Source organism: Schistocerca cancellata, chromosome 2 (genome assembly GCF_023864275.1).
Source record: "Schistocerca cancellata isolate TAMUIC-IGC-003103 chromosome 2, iqSchCanc2.1, whole genome shotgun sequence".
Classification (NCBI taxonomy): domain Eukaryota; kingdom Metazoa; phylum Arthropoda; class Insecta; order Orthoptera; family Acrididae; genus Schistocerca; species Schistocerca cancellata.
Genome location: NC_064627.1, coordinates 421,041,085 through 421,061,416, shown reverse-complemented (window position 1 = coordinate 421,061,416; position 20,332 = coordinate 421,041,085). Strand labels below are relative to the sequence as shown.

The window sequence follows — 20,332 nt, the reverse complement described above, 5'->3', positions numbered from 1 at the left end:
GATGTCCAAATCATTCTCTCGAATTTTCCAGAACATTCATCACGTTAATCGCGAACAATTCTGGCCCGGTGACATGGCGCATTGTCATCTGTAAAAAATTTTTGGTTACTTGGAAACTCGAAGTCCACGAACAGCCGCAAATGGCCTCCAAGTAACTGACATAACCATTTCCAATCAGTGATCGCTTCAGTTTTCCCAGAGGACCCAGTCCATCCCGTGTAAACAAGCCCACACGCTTAGGCAGCCGCTACCAACCTGCAAGGTGCCTTGTTGGTGTACTGGGTCCACGGCTTCGTGGGGCCTGCGCCACACTCGAACCCTACCATCAGCTCTAACCAACTGTAATCGGGACTCATCTGACCAAGCCACGGTTTTCCAGTCGTCTAGGGTCCAATCGACGCGGTTGCGAGCCCAGGAGAGGCGCTGGAGACGGTGACGTGCTCTTAGCAAAGGGAGTCGCGTCGGCTGTCTGCAGTCGTAGCCCATTAACGCCAAATTTCGCCACACTGTCCTAACGCATACGTTCGTCGTACGTCCCACATTGATTTCTGCTGTTATTTCACGCAGTACTGCTTGTCGGTTACCACTGCAAACCCTACGCAAATGCCGCTACTTCCGGTTATTAAGTGATGGCCGTCGACCACTGAGTTGCCCTTGGTGAGAAGTAATGCCCGAAATTTGGTATTCTCGGCTCACTCCTGACACTATGGATCTCAGAATACCGAATTCCCCAACGATTTCCGAAATGGAATATCCCATGCGCCTAGCACCAACTACAGGGCTATTACAAATGATTGAAGCGATTTCATAAATTCACTGTAGCTCCATTCATTGACATATGGTCATGACACACTACAGATACGTAGAAAAACTCAAAAGTTTTGTTCGGCTGAAGCCGCACTTGAGGTTTCTGCCGCCAGAGCGCTCGAGAGCGCAGTGACACAAAATGGCGACAGGAGCCGAGAAAGCGTATGTCGTGCTTGAAATGCACTCACATCAGTCAGTCATAACAGTGCATCGACACTTCAGGACGAAGTTCAACAAAGATCCACCAACTGCTAACTCCATTCGGCGATGGTATGCGCAGTTTAAAGCTTCTGCATGCCTCTGTAAGGGGAAATCAACGGGTCGGCCTGCAGTGAGCGAAGAAACGGTTGAACGCGTGCGGGCAAGTTTCACGCGTAGCCCGCGGAAGTCGACGAATTAAGCAAGCAGGGAGCTAAACGTACCACAGCCGACGGTTTGGAAAATCTTACGGAAAAGGCTAAAGCAGAAGTCTTACCGTTTACAATTGCTACAAGCCCTGACACCCGATGACAAAGTCAAACGCTTTGAATTTTCGGCGCGGTTGCAACAGCTCATGGAAGAGGATGCGTTCAGTGCGAAACTTGTTTTCAGTGATGAAGCAACATTTTTTCTTAATAGTGAAGTGAACAGACACAATGTGCGAATCTGGGCGGTAGAGAATCCTCACGCATTCGCGCAGCAAATTCGCAATTCACCAAAAGTTAACGTGTTTTGTGCAATCTCACGGTTTAAAGATTACGGCCCCTTTTTCTTCTGCGAAAAAAACGTTACAGGACACGTGTATCTGGACATGCTGGAAAATTGGCTCATGCCACAACTGGAGACCGACAGCGCCGACTTCATCTTTCAACAGGATGGTGCTCCACCGCACTTCCATCATGATGTTCGGCATTTCTTAAACAGGAGATTGGAAAACCGATGGATCAGTCGTGGTGGCGATCATGATCAGCAATTCATGTCATGGCCTCCACGCTCTCCCGACTTAACCCCATGCGATTTCTTTCTGTGGGGTTATGTGAAAGATTCAGTGTTTAAACCTCCTCTACCAAGAAACGTGCCAGAACTGCGAGCTCGCATCAACGATGCTTTCGAACTCATTGATGGGGACATGCTGCGCCGAGTGTGGGAGGAACTTGATTATCGGCTTGATGTCTGCCGAATCACTAAAGGGGCACATATCGAACATTTGTGAATGCCTTAAAAAAACTTTTTGAGTTTTTGTATGTGTGTGCAAAGCATTGTGAAAATATCTCAAATAATAAAGTTATTGTAGAGTTGTGAAATCGCTTCAATCATTTGTAATAACCCTGTACTACTTCGCGTTCAAAGTATGTTAATTCCCGTAGTGCGGCCGTAATCGTGTCGGAAACCTTTTCACATGAATCGCCTGAGCACAAATGACAGTTCCGCCAATGCACTGCCCTTTTATACCTTACGCACATGATACTACCGCTGTCTGTATATGTGCATATCGCTATCCTATGACTTTTATCGCCTAAGTGTAATGCTGAGCCGGGCGTTGTGGCCGAGCGGTTCTAGGCGCTACGGTCGCAGGTTCGAATCCTGCCTCGGGCATTGATGTGTGTGCTGTCCTTAGGTTAGTTAGGTTTAACTAGTTCTAAGCTCTAGGGGACTGATGACCTCATATGTTAAGTCCCATAGTGCTCAGAGCCATTTTGTAATGCGGAATTGATCACTATATGCCACGAAAGGCTGCGCCGCGAATATAAAAGGAGATGAGAGTATTTTGTTGACAGTAGAGAAGCAGTAACAGTAGAAGTGGTCGGTTAATAGAGCTCGATGACTTCGAACGTGGACTAGTCACTGGATGACACCTGAGTGACAGATCTATCAGGGGCATGTAATGTACTGCGAATACATAGAAAGAAGGATCCTTTATTGTATGATTATATGATAGCGGAACAAACACTTGTAGCAGTTACTTCTGTAAAATATCTGGGATTATGCGTGCGGAACGATTTGAAGTGGAATGATCATATAAAATTAATTGTTAGTAAGGCGGGTGCCAGGTTGAGATTCATTGGGAGAGTCCTTAGAAAATGTAGTCAATCAACAGAGGAGGTAGCTTACAAAACACTCGTTCGACCTATACTTGAGTATTGCTCATCAGTGTGGGGTCAGTACCAGGTCGGCTTGACAGAGGAGACAGAGAAGATCCAAAGAAAAACGGCGCGTTTCGTCACAGGGTTATTTGGTAAGCGTGATAGCGTTACGGAGATGTTTAGCAAACTCAAGTGGCCGACTCTGCAAGAGAGGCGTTCTGCATCGCGGTTTAGCTTGCTGTCCAGGTTTCGAGAGGATGCGTTTCTGGAGAGCTTTTGCAAAGTTTGGAAGGTAGGAGACGAAATACTTGTAGAAGTAAAGCTGTGAGGACTGGGCGTGAGTCGTGCTTCGGTGACTCAGATGGTAGAGCACTTGCCCGCGAAAGGCAAAAGCCCCGAGGTCGAGTCTCGGTCGGGCACACAGTTTTAATCTGCCAGGAAGTTTCATACTTCGTCTTTCTTCTAGGTAGTCCGTTTTAATTTACCTGAGCATTTTCGCTACAATTTCGTATGGCCCATACCGACCTGTTTGCGATCCTAACAGCGCATCTTTGAATTAGTACAATGTCTGTTGTTACAACTGCTTGAAGAGCACTTCAAACACTGGAACAATAGAATTGGTCCCACCAGCATCCTGCACAACACTTCCTTTACAGATAAACCGCCCTTTTCTAGAACCCTTCCAACAAATCTAATTCTTCCATTCCCCTTCGCAAATACTGATTTTACGAGATCATTTCATTTCATATCGTTCTTAGTATTACCGCTAAATACTTATACATGTGAAGTGCTCAATATGCTGACGACTAATCAGGTAATCGGATACTATCAGTTCTTTTTCTTTGTTACGGGCGTTACCTTGCATTTATGCGCATTTAAGGAGGGCTGTGTGTGTTGCAGACGTTGATGGTGTCGTACAACAGCGGCTTCCTGCACCGCAACTGGCGCGGCACCTGGTACCTGGTCTGCACGGCGGAGCTCGAGTGGGCCAAGCGCGCCTGCGAGGAGGAGGTGGGCGTGCTCACCAGGTGCGTGTCAGCACAGCACGTGCAGAAACCGAGGAGTGTGCAACACCAAGGGACAAGTGTTTCCTCCTTCTTCTGCACTCAGTGGATTAGCCAGTGTTGACTGTTCCGGCTTCATAACACACACTCAAGAGCCAAAGAAAGTGGTACACCTGTTTAATATCGAGTAGGGTCGCCACGAGCACACATAAGCGTGGCCACACGACGTGGCACTGACTCGACTAATGTCTGAAGCAGTGCTTGAGGGACCTGACTTCATGAATCCTGTAGGGTTGTCCATAAATCCACAAAAGTACGAGGGGTGTGGAGATCTCTTCTGAACATTTCGTTCCAAGGCATCCCACATATGCTCAATGATGTTCATGTCTGGAGAGTTTGGTGGCCAGTGGAAGTTTTTAAACTGAGAAAATTGTTCCTGGGACCACTCTGTGGCAAGTGTGGGATGTCGCATTGTCCTGCTGGAATTGCCCAAGTCTGTCGGAATTCACAATGGACATGAGTAGATGCAGGTGATCAGACAGGATGCTTACGTGCGTGTCATCTGTCAGAGTCGTATCTAGACGTATCAGGGGTCCCATATCACTCCAAGTGCACACGCCCCACACAATTACAGAGCCTCCACCAGCTTGAACAGTCCCCAGCTGACAGACAGAATCTATGGATTCATGAGGTTGTCTCAATACTCGTACACCTCCATCCGCTCGATCAGTTTGAAACGAGACCCGTTCGACCAGGCAACATGTTTCCAGTCATCAACAGTCCAATGTCGGTGTTGATGCGTCCACGTGAGGCGAAAAGCTTTGTGTCGTGCAGTCATCAAGGGTACACGAGTGGGCCTTCGGCTCCAAAAGCCTATATCGATGATGTTTCGTTGAATGGTTCGTACACTGACACTCCTTGATAGCCCAGAATTGAACTCTGCAGCAATACGTGGAAGGGTTGCACTTTTCTCACGTTGAACGATTCTGTTCAGTCATCGTTGGTCCCGTTCTTGCAGGATCTTTTTCTGGCCGCAGCGATGTCGCAGATTTGATGTTATACCGGATTCCTGATATTCACGGTACACCCGTGAAATGATCATATGGGAAAATCCCCACTTCATCGCTACCTCGGAGATGTTGTGTGCCATCGCTCGTGTACCGACTATAACAACACGTTCAAATTCACTTAAATCTTGATAATCTGCTATTGTACGAAGGTTGAATGAAAATTAATGCCTCCACCTTCGTTAATTGGGTATGGATGGGAATATTTTCAAAAAGCAAACGCAGAAATAATCGTTATAATATTATCTTTAATTACCAATATTCACTTTTCCATATAATCACCAGCCAACTGGATACATTTCTGCCAACGATGAACAAGTTCTCTGAAGGTGCCACGGGAGAAGTCGACACTGCGTTTCCGCAACCACAGTCTCACACTCCTCTCAACGTCTTCATGGTTCAAAATGGTTCAAATGGCTCTGAGCACTATGCGACTTAACTTCTGAGGTCATCAGTCGCCTAGAACTTAGAACTAATTAAACCTAACTAACCTACGGACATCACACACATCCATGCCTGAGGCAGGATTCGAATCTGCGACCGTAGCGGTCGCTCGGTGCCAGACTATAGCGCTAGAACCGCACGGCCACTCCGGCCGGCAACGTCTTCATCAGAAGCGTAATGATGTCCCCGCAGATCGTCTTTCATTATCGGGAGCAGATGGAAGTCAGACGGTGCTAAATCTGGACTGTATGGAAGATGCAGTACGGTTATGAGATTCAGTCTCGGAAGTTCTGCTGTGGCGGTACGTGAAGTGTGTGGTTTGGTACTCTCATGCTGCAGGAAAACATTTCCTTTTTCCTTTCGGACTCTTGTTAGCCGTCGTTTCAGAGTTCGCAGCGTTGTGATGTAACGCTCTGAATTTATTGTTGTCCCACGATCAAGGAATTCAACATAGATGACACCATCTGCGTCCCAGAACACTGTGACCACGATTTTTCCAACTGAGGGCTGCGTCTTGTATTTCTTTTTCTGGGGCGAGTTTTTGTGTCGATATTCCGTAGACTTACGTTTCGTGTCCTGGTTGTAATGGTGTAGCCACGTTTCGTCTCCTGTCACAATTGAATGGAGAAAGGCGTGACCTTCATTCTCGTAATGCGAGAGGAGTTCCTGACAAATTTCAAGTCTGTGCGCTTTCATTTCAGGAGTCAGCATCCGGGGTACCCATCGTGCACAGATCTTCCTATAGCCAAGCAAAGCAATAATGTGACCCACACGTTCTTATGAAATGCCGATTGTGCTTGCAAATTCTCTCTGAGTGATATTACGATCGTCCTGAATCAATCTGTCAACATTTTGCTCTTGAAACTCGGTGGTTGCTGTCACAGGACGTCCAACTCTTTGTTTGTCACGCAGGTCAGATGTTTCCGCCTCAACATCTTTATACTCGCCCAACGACGCACAGTACTCACATCAACACAATCACCATAAACGGCTTGCATTCTTTGATGATTCTCGTTTGGGGTGACACCTTCGGCTGTCAAGAATTCAATGGCTGCACGTTGCTTAAATGGCATTGACCGACCGTTTGCGCAGGGTTTCATACTTTACACTGTAACGACACAACCGATCAATGCTATGGCTTCCCGCCAACTGGATCTCTAGAGAAGAGGCTACGGAACAAGCCAGTACCTGCCGCATAGCAATGCTGCCAACTGTTGAAGAGTTACGAAGGTGGAGGCATCACTTTTAAGTCAACCCTCGTAGCAGTAGCAACCAATCTTAGAATTGCTCCAGACACTTGTCTTATATAGGCATTGCCGATCACAGCGCCGTATTCTGCCTGTTTACATATCTCTGTATTTGTATACGCGTGCCTATACCAGTTTCCTTGGCGCTTCAGTGTATCTTATCGCCGCTTCCTTGGACTTCCAAGATACCTTCTTCCCTTGGACCTATAGTACAACATTCTTTTTAAGAGCCTCTCTTTTGACGTTCTACCAACATGCTTTCTCCAATCATTTCGACAGTTTACAGCTTTTCTTCCAAACAGTTTATACCTAGTTCTTTCCTGATTTTTTCGTTTGAATTATCTGAAAGCGTTCATCTTTTTACTGTTCTTAAGACTCTCGTTTCGGCAGCCTGTATCTTGTCTTTATCGGCTTTTGCCAACCTCCACGATTCAGACACACAGAGAAAAGCAGGCACAACCATTACTTTGTAGAACTTCATTTGGGCTTCTTTGCTGGTTTTAATTTTTACGCTTTCATTTATCGTCTCGCATGTTTGCTGGAACATGGGTAATTTGGTTTTAAAATCTTTTTCATATTTATAACTAACATATTACGTTTTCAAGTAATATAGTGTCACTTATTACAATTTTGGTTTTAACAGCGTATTTACCTTTTACCCTTATTTATGGAAATTTTTAATCGTCATTTTCACATAACTGTTATAACATATTTGCAGTTCGTTTTAGTGTTACTTACAATAGTCTTATCATCGGCAAATAGCGTCACCTAAATTGTAAAATTTGGTGTAGTACAAATGCCTCCGTTAATTTTATACATGCTTTCACTAATCGGATGGTATATGTAAATTGTAAACACAATTATTTACTTTCCTCAGTCCTAGACACTTCAAGCGCCAATTGGAGAGATCTTCAAACACCTGTGGCCTCGTTAGCCTGTCCATGTTTCATCTGTTCTGTAGAGACAGGTTATCGTAGAGTAGTGACCTTGCTGAGACTGTGAACGCTCCACTTACCCTTCGCGTGTTGACGCCTCTAAGTTTGCTCGGATGAACTACTTTCTGCCGGTTCTGTGGAAGAGACAATCCGATTAACAGTATTCGGACAGTTCTATCTAATGAGGGACCGATGGCCCTAGTAGTCTGGTCCCTTGAATCCCGCAAACCAACCAACCAACCTATCTAATGCGGAACTGGCCGCTAGATGTCACGAGGGGCGCATCCGCCAGTAGAAAAGGAGGCGAGAAGAATTGTATCGTCAGGAGACAAGCAGTAACAGCAGAATCGGTCGCTCAGGAGAGCTCAGTAGTTTCGAACGTCAATTATTCATTGGGTGTCACCAAAGTAACAGACCCAGAAAGGACATTTCAACAATTCTAAAGCCACCCGAGCCGGCTATTGGTGATATTACCGTGAAGTGGAAACGCGAAGGAACAACCACTACTAAATAAAGGCCAAGCACACCTCTTCTCCTGGCGGACAAAGACCTTCGTGGTTTGCAGAGAGTAATCGCAAAAAATCAGAAGAAATCGCCGGAAGAGGTCAATCGTTGGTTTCGAAGACCTACCAGCAGTCCAGGTAGCACAATGACTGTGTAGGGGCAGTTAAAAAGAAGGGAAACAATGGTCGAACAGCTTCTCATAAGCCACAGAGTTCTGTAGTCAGTATTAAGGGACATTAGAGGTGGTGTAAAGAGCGACAACACTGGACAGTGGATCACTGAAAAGGGAGTTATTTGGATTGATGAATCACGCTACACACTGCGGAAGGTCACTGGAAGGGTGAATGCCCGGAGAATGTTACATCATCTGTAATACCTGCTGTCAATTACAGAGGAGATGGTGTTATGGCGTGGCAGTGCTTTTCCTGTTTAGAGTGTGGTTCCTGTATTGCACTTACGAAGACGCTAAACGACAATTTTACAGCAATGTCTGTTGTTGTTGTTGTTGTTGTTGTTGTTGTTGTTGTGGTCCTCAGTCCAGAGACTGGTTTGAAGCAGCTCTCCATGCTACTCCTGTGCAAGCTTCATCTCCCAGTACCTACTGCAACCTACATCCTTCTGAATCTGCTTAGTGTATTCATCTCTTGGTCTCCCTCTACGATTTTTACCCTCCACGCTGCCCTCCAATACTAAATTAGAGATCCCTTGATGCCTCAGAATATGCCCTACCAGCCGATCCCTTCTTCTAGTCAACTTGTGCCACAAATTTCTCTTCTCTCCAATTCTATTCAATACCTCCTCATTAGTTATGTGATCTACCCATCTAATCTTCAGCATTCTTCTGTAGCACCACATTTCGAAAGCTTCTATTCTCTTCTTGTATAAACTATTTATCGTCCATGTTTCACTTCCATACATGGCTACACTCCATACAAATACTTTCAGAAACGACTTCCTGACTCTCAAATCTATACTCGATGTTAACAAATTTCTCTTCTTCAGAAACGCTTTCCTTGCCATTGCCATGCTACATTTTATATCCTCTCTACCTCGACCATCATCAGTTATTTTGCTCCCCAAATAGCAAAACTCATTTACTACTTTAAGTGTCTCATTTCCTAATCTAATTCCCTCAGCATCACCCGACTTAATTCGACTACATTCCATTATCCTCGTTTTGCTTTTGTTGATGTTCATCTTATATCCTCCTTTCAAGACACTATCCATTCCGTCCAACTGCTCTTCCAAGCCCTTTGCTGTCTCTGACAGAATTACAATGTCATCGGCGAACCTCAAAGTTTTTATTTCTTCTCCATGGATTTTAATACCTACTCCGAACTTTTCTTTTGTTTCCTTTCTGCTTGCTCAATATACAGATTGAATAACATCGGGGATAGGCTACAACCCTGTCTCACTCCATTCCCAACCGCTGCTTCCCTTTCATGTCCCTCGACTGCCATCTGGTTTCTGTACAAACTGTAAATAGCCTTTCGCTCCCTGTATTTTACCCCTCCCACCTTCAAAATTTGAAAGAGAGTATTCTAGTCAACATTGTCAAAAGCCTTCTCTAAGTCTACAAATGCCTTTCCTTACTCTAACGTCTAAGATAGGTCGTAGGGTCAGTATTGCCTCACGTGTTCCAACATTTCTACGGAATCCAAACTGATCTTCCCCGAGGTCGCCTTCTACCAGTTTTTCCATTCGTCTGTAAAGAATTCGCGTAAGTATTTTTCAGCTGTGAATTATTAAACTGATAGTTCAGTAATTTTCACATCTGTCAGCACCTGCTTTCTTTGGGATTGGAATTATTATATTCTTCTTGAAGTCTGAGAGTATTTCGCCTGCCTCATACATCTTGCTCACCAGATGGTAGAGTTTTGTGAGGACTGGCTCTCCCAAGGCTGTCAGTAATTCTAATGGAATGTTGTCTACTCCGGGGACTTGTTTCGACTCAGGTCCTTCAGTGCTCTATCAAACTCCTCACGCAATATCATATCTCCCATTTCATCTTCATCTACATCGTGTTCCATTTCCATAATATTGTCCTCAAGTACATCGCCCTTGTATAGACCCTCTATATACTCCTTCCACCTTTATGCTTTCCCTTCTTTGCTTAGAACTGGGTTTCCATCAAAGCTCTTGATATTCATGCAAGTGGTTCTCATTTCTCCAAAGGTCTCTTTAATTTTCCTGTAGGCAGTATCTGTCTCACCCCTTGTGAGATAAGCCTCTACATCCTTACATTTGTCCTCTAGCCATCCCTGCTTAGTCATTTTGCACTTCCTGTCGATTTAATTTTTGAGACGTTTGTATTCCTTTTTGCCTGCTTCATTTACTGCATTTTTATATTTTCTCCTTACATCAGTTAAATTTAATATTTCTTCTGTTACCCAAGGGTTTCTACTAGCCCTCGTCTTTTTACCTATTTGATCATCTGTTGCCTTCACTATTTCATCCCTCAAAGCTACTCAATCTTCTTCTACTGTATTTCTCTTCCCCATTTATGTCAATTGTTCCTTTATGCTCTGCCTGAAACTCTGTACAACCTCCGGTTCTTTCAGTTTATCCAGGTCCCATCTTTTGAAATTGCTACCTTTTGGCAGTTTCTTCACTTTTAATCTACAGTTCATAACCAATAGATTGTGCTCAGAGTCCACATCTGCCCCTGGAAACGTCTTACAATTTAAAACCTGGTTCCTGAATCTCTATCTTATCATTATATAATCTATCTGAAACCCGTCAGTATCTCTAGGTTTCTTCAAAAAAATGACTCTGAGCACTATGGGACTCAACTGCTGTGGTCATCAGTCCCCAAGAACTTAGAACTACTTAAACCTAACTAACCTAAGGACATCACACACACCCATGCCCGAGGCAGGATTCAAACCTGCGACCGCAGCAGCAGCGCGGCTCCGGACTGGAGCGCCTAGAACCGCACGGCCACCGCGGCCGGCTCTAGGTTTCTTCCATGCATACAACCTTCTTTCATGATTCTTAAACCAAGTGTTAGCTATGATTAAGTTATGCTCTGCGCAAAATTCTACCAGGCGGCTTCCTCTTTCATTTCTTATCCCCAATCCATATTCACCTACTATGTTTCCTTTTCTCCCTTTTCCTACTCTTGAATACCAGTCATCCATGACTATTAAATTTTCGTCTCCCTTCATTACCTGAATAATTTCTTTTATCTCATCGTACATTTCATCAACTACTTCCTCATCTGCAGGGCTAGTTGGCATATAAACTTGTACTACTGTAGTAGGCGTGGGCTTCGTGTATATCTTGGCCACAGTAATGCGTTCACTATGCTGTTTGTAGTAGCTTACCCGTACTCCTATTTTTTTTTTATTCATTATTAAACCTACTCCTGCATTACCCCTATTTGATTTTGTATTTATAACCCTGTATTCACCTGACCAAAAGTCTTGTTCCTCCTGCCACCGAACTTCAACAATTCCCACTATATCTATATTTAACCTATCCATTTCCCTTTATAAATTTTCTAACCTACCTGCCCGATTAAGGGATCTGACATTCCACGCTCCGATCCGTAGAACGCCAGTTTTCTTTCTCCTGATAACAACGTCCTCTTGAGTAGTCCCCGCCCGGAGATCCGAATGGGGAACTATTTTACCTCCGTAATATTTTACCCAAGAGGACGCCATCATCATTTAATCATACAGTAATGCATGCCCTCGGAAAAAACTACGGCTCTATTTTCCCCTTGCTTTCAGCCGTTCGCAGTACCACAACACCAAGGCCGTTTTGGTTAGTGTTACAAGGCCAGATCAGTCAATCATCCAGACTGTTCCCCCTGCAACTACTGAAAAGGCTGCTGCCCCTCTTCAGGAATCACACGTTTGTCTGGCCTCTCAACAGATACCCTTCCGTTGTGGTTGCACCTACGGTACGGCTATCTGTATCGTTGAGGCACACAAGCCTCCCCACCAACGGCAAGGTCCATGGTTCATGGGGGAGGCAGCAATGTCTATTGCATACAATAGAGAAACAGTTCGGATGGTGACTGATTGTGTCAGCATGACAATGCAGCCTGTCACGAAGGAGCATGCATGATGCAATGTTTTGTAGACAGTAAGATTCTTGACATGGACTTGTCTGCCAGAGTCCCGACCTGAACCCAGTGGGATACCTTTGGAGTAAGTTAGAGTATCGACTTCCCTCCAGAACCTTGCGTCCAACATTACTAGTTTCTCTGGTCGGCTCTAGAGGAAGAATTGGCTGACAATCCTCGACGGACATTCAGACACCTCGTTGTAAGTGTTGCCAGCAGAACTGAAACCATTATAAAGTAGAAAGGGTGATACACCCCATGTGAATGTCTGCTGGTAGATGTCCAGATATTTTTCATCAGTTGGTCTTACACTTCGATAACGGACCTAACTGAGGTAAGTAGTGCGCTTTATTGTATACACTGAAGATCCAAAGAAACTGGTACTCCTGCCTAATATCGTGTCGGGCCCCATGAACACGCAGAAGTGCCTCAACACATGGCATGGCTCTACTAATGTCTGAAGTAGTGCTGTAGGGAATTGACACCAAGAATCCTGCAGGGCTCCCCATAATTCCATAAGAATACGAGTGGTGGAGGCCTGTTATGAACAGAACGTTGCAAGGCATCCCAGATATGCTCAAAAATGTTCATGTCTGGGGCGTTTGGTGGCCTGTGGAAGGGTTTAAGCTCAGAAGTGTGTTCCTGGAGCCACTTTGTAGCAATTCTGGAAGTGTGGGGTGTCGCATTGTCCTGCTGGAATTCCCCAAGTCCGTCGGAACACACAATGGAGATCAATGGATGCAGGTGATCAGACAGGATGCTTACATACGTGTCACCTATCAGAATCGTATCTAGAAGTATCAGGGTCCTATATCACTCCAACTGCACACGCCCTACACCATCACAGAGCCTCCACCAGCTTGAACAGTCCCCTGCTGACAGACAGAATCCATGGATTCATGAGGTTGTCTGAATACCCTTACACTTCCATCCGCTCGATCAGTTTGAAACGAGACTCGTTCGACCAGGCAACATGTTTCCAGTCATCAACAGTCCAATGTCGGTGTTGATGGGCTCAGGCGAGGCGTAACGCTATTTGTCGTGCAGTCATCAAGGTCACATGAGTGGGCCTTCGGCTCAAAAAGCCCATATCGATGATGTTTCGTTGAACGGTTCGCACAATGACACTTGTACATGGCCCACCCTTGAAATCTGCAGCAATTTGCGGAAGGGTTGCATTTCTGTCATGCTGAACGATTCTCTTCAGTCGTCGATGATCCCCTACTTGCAGGTTCTTCTTACAGCCGCAGAAATGTCAGAGATTTGATGTTTTACCGGATTCTTGATGTTCACGGTACATTCGTGAAATAGTGGTCGGATGGGAAAATCCCCACTTCATCGCTACCTCGGAGTGTGCAGCTGGTCCCGGCAGAGGTTCGAGTCCTCCCTTGGGCATGGGTGTGTGTGTTTGTCCTTATGATAATTTAGGTTAAGTAGTGTGTAAGCTTAGGGACTGATGACCTTAGCACTTAAGTCCCATAAAATTTCAGACACATTTGAACATTTGCTACCTCGGAGATCCTGTGTCCCATCGTTTGTGCGCCGACTGTAACACCACGTTCAATCTCACTCAGCAGTAACCGATCCAACAAGTGCGCCAGACACTTGTTGCCTTATACAGGGTGTTACAAAAAAGTACGGCCAAACTTTCAGGAAACATTCCTCACACACAAATAAAGAAAAGAAGTAATGTGGACATGTGTCCGGAAACGCTTAATTTCCATGTTAGAGCTCATTTTAGTTTCGTCAGTATGGCTTCATTCCAACGTGATCAAATTGTAAATTTTCACAATCAACATGTGTGGGCTGGCGAAAATCCGCACGCAATTGTGCAATCACGTCATCAACACAGATTTTCTGTGAACGTTTGGGCAGGCTTTGTTGGTGATGTCTTGATTGGGCCCCATGTTCTTCCACCTACGCTCAATGGAGCACGTTATCATGATTTCATACGGGATACTCTACCTGTGCTGCTAGAACACGTGCCTTTACAAGTACGACACAACATGTGGTTCATTCACGATGGAGCTCCTGCACATTTCAGTCGAAGTGTTCGTACGCTTCTCAACAACAGATTCGGTGACCGATGGATTGGTAGAGGCGGACCATTTCCATGGCCTCCACGCTCTCCTGACCTCAACCCTCTTGACTTTCATTTATGGGGGCATTTGAAACCTCTTGTGTACGCAACCCCGGTACCAAATGTAGAGACTCTTCGTGCTCGTATTGTGGACGGCTGTGATACAATACGCCATTCTCCAGGGCTGCATCAGCGCATCAGGGATTCCATGCGACGGAGGGTGGATGCATGTATCCTCGCTAACAGAGGACATTTTGAACATTTCCTGTAACAAAGTGTTTGAAGTCACGCTGGTACGTTCTGTTGCTGTGTGTTTCCATTCCATGATTAACGTGATTTGAAGAGAAGTAATAAAATGAGCTCTAACATGGAAAGTAACCGTTTCCGGACACATGCCCACATAACATATTTTCTTTCTTCGTGTGTGAGGAATGTTTCCTGAAAGTTTGGCCGTACCTTTTTGTAACACCCTGTATAGGCGTCGCCGACCGCAGCCCGTATTCTGTCTGTTTACATATCTCTGTATTTGAATACGCACGCCTGTACCACTTTCCTTGGTGCTTCGGTGTATTTAACATCAATGAAGTCTGACAGCAAAGGCAATGCTGTGCTCTGTCACGTCTCCACGATGTCGGACATGAAGTGCAGTGCTTTTCTTTGCCACGAACAGCAATCCTGACGTGCTGCTGCTGAAGCTGCCAGAGGGTGCGAGAGAGGACGGCGAGCGGCGTCCGCCGTTCCTGGTGCCGTCGTCGACGTCGCCGTCGGGCGCAGTGGTGCGCCATCTGTGCATGGGCGTCCACTCCGTGGCCACCTACGTCACGTGCCCGCCGCCCGCCTGCGGCTCGCGCCGGCTTGACGGCGACGGTGTGGAGAGGGATAAGGAGGGTCCGGAGGACGAGAGCGCCTACCTGGTGGGGGAGGGGGAGGAGGAGGAGGGGGAGGAGGAGGAGGAGGAGGCTCGCGTGGTGGGCGGCACGCCGAGTCGGCCGCGCGCCTGGCCCTGGGCGCTGGCCGTGTACCGCGACGGCAGCTTCCACTGCGGCGCCACGCTCATTCACCCCGCCTGGGCGCTCTCCGCCGCGCACTGCGTCGACAGGTCAGTTGCAGCTGCTCTCCTCGCCATTGCAAAGTCCCAGCAACTACTCTGGCTCGCTCACGATGCAGTTTTTAGTGCAAAGGCTGGTTGTTGCAGCTCTCCACACTAGCGCACCAGCATCTCGATCCCAGCATAGCCATTATACAGGGCGAACGTTAATAAAACCGACAAATTGCAGGGATGGATGCCTGACCGGAATATACGTCCAGAAACAGACAGCGTGAGTGCAACAATCGCCCCAGAACGCAGTACAGAGCTGCATCGCATCCACGTCACAATAAATGTTCAGTACACACAGCGCTTTTCAGATGCCCCCAGAGGTAAACATCCAGCGGGTTTAAGTACAGTGATCTAGCCGACCACGCTACAGGGCATCCCTATTCGACATCCTGCCTAGCGCGCTCCGAGAGCCGGCCGGAGCGGGGTGGGGGTGGGGGTTCTGTATTAGGAGAACCATGGCGTCTACGAACTTGTCCAAAGAAGGAAAAACGGTGAACCCAATCACCCAATGCCAAATGGTAATGGTCACACTTTTCACGTCGTTTAGAGGCTGAGCAAAGGACTTAATGCACTATCACACTATTATAAGCTGGAATAACATTTATTGGAACGTCATTACAACACCAGCAAGAAAGCTGATATGATGCGCTTTCTTTCTGGCGAACGATGGTGAATGCTGGCTGAACTGAAGGCGACTACTGGGGAATAAAACTGAGTTCAGAGCAAGCAGAGTGGCGACAAAATCTTTAATTACTGGCATCTCAAATTATTTCAATACATTAAGCGTTTTAACACATTTGGTAACACATGTGGTGGACAAGACTGATGCTATAAAACAAAAATTAATCCTGAAAAAAAAAATCATTTTCAAGTTCGTAATGTGAAACATTTCCCATAATTCAAGGCACTTATTTGTGGATCAGACATGAATGAATACGTTTCAGTGGTTGAAATATTTCATTACGAGTTCTCAAAGAGATTCCAAGACATAATATGGCTGAAGACGGATTTCGATGTATTTGTGAGGCCCCTTTCGCTTTTCACTGCTAATGAACCTCATTACTTCCGACAAGAGGTGATGAACGTACGATGGAGCACCCATCCCCACGATCTGTTTTTCCAATCCAGGAATTTACAAGACTTTTACAAAATTTTATTCCGCAAACAATATGTGTTTGATTGCATCACAAGCCATAGTTCAGATACATTAAATATTCTAAAACCTAAATTTGTATAAGTTTATGAACATCAAAATATCATGTTAAATGCCTGTATGTAATGCCTTTTATAGTCCTGCTCACTGTATTAGCATACTTAATGTATTTATTTAATCAGCAATACAAATTATCGCTTTGGTAGAAAAAGGCAAAGTTGAAAACAGACGTATGTGACAAACCCTTTCTTATAAAGGTGTACTGTATCATTTGCCTCTTAAAAGCGGCTGCGCTGTGTTTCAAACACTGCTCGGAGTAGTACAGTGGTGGTGAAGCTGCACCACTCGCCAGACTCTACTGCGCTCGCGAAGTATCAGCACGCTCTGGGTGCGCAATTGTTGGTCAGGCCTGCATTAAAGGAGAATCTTGAACAAAACCTACTACTAATTTCAGCTGAAGGCAATTTATTTAAAACTTGTCGGGTTTCTGGCTAATCCCCGACTTAAGGCGATTACATTCAGCTTCAACTTTCGCACTCAGTTTCACTTTTAAATATAAAAGGCAAGTTATTTAATGTTGACTAAGGAGACAAAAGTCAAACCACTGAAGGCAGCAAAGCGATTTCTTCCTTTTCTTTTGCCTATGTCTCGCATCCACAGCCACCCTGTTACCACACCACAACCCCCACCCTCCCTTCACGATAGGGAATATGTGTAAACTGAGTGTCTGCGTGAAATAGTGTTGTCCATGTGAAAGAATGCAAACGTTCTCTAAATGTTTGCAAATGCTGTACCTGATGTGGGCCATGGGTACCAGCCTAGCATTTACCTTGTCAGATGTGCTGACACTGCCTGAAAGCAATATCCAGGCTGAATGGCACACTGGTCATCAATAGTAATCCGCCAAGTGGATTTGTTCCAAGCCCAGTGCACCTGACCAAATCCCAGAAGCGTTGTGTTAACAGTGGCGGCTGCTCATAAAACAACGTACCTCCTTTTGAAAGGGAATCTAATAAGAAACCCTAAAATAAATGTTGCAACGATTAAGGAGAAGTGTAGTAACGAGATACCTAGTGGCATTTCTGGACGAACGTCGTAACTTTCCACATCATATGGAGGTAGCAAGTAGAAAAGGTACAAATCTGTTGAATAAAATTATAACCATTGCAAATAGGCAGTTTCGGATTCCTTTGAAGACAATCGGAGTATACCACCAATCTATATTAGCGTCAGTCATAAGATATGGTGCGAGCGTTTGGGTTCATAGATTGCAGTTAGTGAAGCCAACTTCAGTAGTGAGAAGAGTTCAACGAGGCGTGCTACTAATGTTAGCGGGTGCCTACTGCACTACCCCGAATGATGCTTTGTTAGTAGCTCTAGGAATATGCCCACTGGACTTGGAAATTAGGAAAAGGGGAGCCTTCTACTGGTTAAAGAAAGGTAATCAAACGGAAGTACGAAGGATACTTGGAAATGAGCCAAATTCAAAAAAGGCAATATAAGATCGCATATTGCAACTGTGGCAAAATGAATGGGACACTTCAGTCACAAACAGGAGAACATACGAATTTCTCCTTTACATCAATGAGAAATTAAAAACCGGATTTCTTAACCCATCGAGTGGACTGACGCGTTACCCGACTGGCCATGGCCCTTATGCCACGTGTCTGTACAAAATCCCAAGACAGATAAATGATAGCTGCGCCTGCGGCACTGTGGGCACACCAGAACACGCATTGTAGGATATCACGCTCCATGAAGATGCGGCGGGTAATAGGCGTCAGGCATTACGGATATCGGATCCCAAAGCAGCACTAAGAAGTGAGTGGACCCGGCGCATCTCGGACGATATTGCAGCCACAGTATCCAGGAAGGCCAAGGAAGACTTCACGAGGCATTCGACCATAAGTCACCATGTTACCGTCCAGCCTAGACACCGTACTCTGTAGATGGAGAGAACATAACTGAGATAGGCAAACACCTAGTTAAATACTGTCCCAAGAATCTTCATTGCATTGGTGCAAGTGATCATGGTAACGTGGACCTTAGGAAGTAACAGTGATGGATGAACTACTTGCAGTAGTGGAAACGCTGCTGACGTACTGCCCGACGCCCGAAGAATCCAGCAGACTTTGGCTGTTGACCGGGGTAGTATGATGGCGAATCCAGTAGCAGATTCAACCACATACAAGTTAAATGCACCAATATAAATGAACAAACAGAGAACAAATTCTTTAATATTTGTAGTAGATAGTAGCTGGTAATTTGTTAAACGTTTGACGTAGTTTTGTAGTATTTGAAGTATTAGAAATAAATAATTAATACATAATTTACTACTATCTAAGGAAATATGATTTGTACAGCCTATTTTACCTTTTCAGGTAATAGGCTGTAATCATGAAGAATAAATAAATATGCAAGTGGGTAAAGCGACAAAGTCACAAGAGATGAATACATTGATCTTCTTACCTTTAGCGTAAATTAGCGACCAACCCTGGCTTAGGCTTTGACAAGCATAAAAATAATTTTATTTAGGGACCACAGCGTAGAGTTACGATTAAAATTCCGAGTACAATGTTCGGTAATAACTGAATGTAATCATCCTCATATAACTTAAAAGATGTAAGCAGCAAATGGCAGGAAAGCGCTCAAGAGGCACGAATATTATCTTTTCCATATTTAATTGGTGTTTGGCGCTACATTTCTTAGAAATGCGCTACTGGGCCATCCGGTCGACCTGAGTGCATTGCCAGTTTCGCAGAAGCTATGGCCACCTGCTAACAGCCCAACCCCATCGTCACTCCGACGCGAGCTGCATTTTGGGTCTGAACTTCTCACCCATTTCCTTCAGACCCCTCAAACATTAACCGTATAAGAAAAAAATCTGTTCTATAAGCTCAAAACCTGATACGTCCTTTCTCACAGGTCGCTTAGGAAGTTGGTGGCGGCTCTCACCAGACCCCCAGTAGCGTTAGCTCGCACCAAACTGGCTGTTTAGCCTGCAGGCGTTACAGCTACCTACCGTGCCTAGAAACCCTCTTCATGAACGACTGAATATATTAGAAAAAACATATGAAAATCCGTACAGTAAATCTTGAGATTAGCTTGAACATACGGACAGAAAATGCAGCTAGTAATTTTAATTTATGTACAAATAGAAGATAGATACTGACATAACCTGCTAATAGGATCGTTTGCAAACTCACTAGCTGTAGCGTACATGTAAGGTACACTGAAGCGCCAAAGAAACTGGTATAGGCATCCGTATTCAAATACGGAGATATGTAAACAGGCAGAATACGGCGCTGCGGTCGGCAGCGCCTACATAAGAGAAGTGTCTCGCGCTGTTGTTACATCGGTTACTGCTCTACAATGGCAGGTTATCAAGCTTTAAGTGAGTTTGGACGTGGTGTTATAGCCGGCGCACGATCGATGGGACACAGGATCTTCGAGGTAGCGATGAAGTGGGGATTTTTCTGTACGACCATTTCACGAGTCTACCGTGCATATCAGGAATTCGGTAAAACATCAAATCTCCGACGTCGCTGCGGCCGGAAAAAGATACTGCAAGAACGGGACCAACGACGACTGAAGAGAATCGTTCAACTTGACAGAAGTGCAACCATTCTGCAAATTGGTGCAGCTTTCAGTGCTGGGCCATCAAAAAGTGTCAGTATGCGAACCATTCAATGAAATACCATCGATATGGGCTCTCTCATGTACCCTTGATAACTGCACGACACAAAGCTTTACGTCTCGCCTGGGCCCATCAACACCGACATTGCGCTGTTCATCTACATCTACATCTACATCCATACTCCGCAAGCCACCTGACGATGTGTGGCGGAGGGTACCTT

General features: G+C 45.4%; 1 protein-coding gene across 1 annotated transcript in view; it reads left to right on the top strand.

Moving 5' to 3' along the window:
* Positions 1–20,332, top strand: part of LOC126154543 (serine protease nudel-like) — a 191,535-nt gene that overhangs the window by 33,216 nt on the left and 137,987 nt on the right. Inside the window, exons 3-4 of the mRNA XM_049916151.1 lie at positions 3,771–3,898; positions 14,894–15,322. Coding sequence (XP_049772108.1) covers positions 3,771–3,898; positions 14,894–15,322 — 557 coding nt within the window. The remainder of the gene's footprint in view (positions 1–3,770; positions 3,899–14,893; positions 15,323–20,332) is intronic.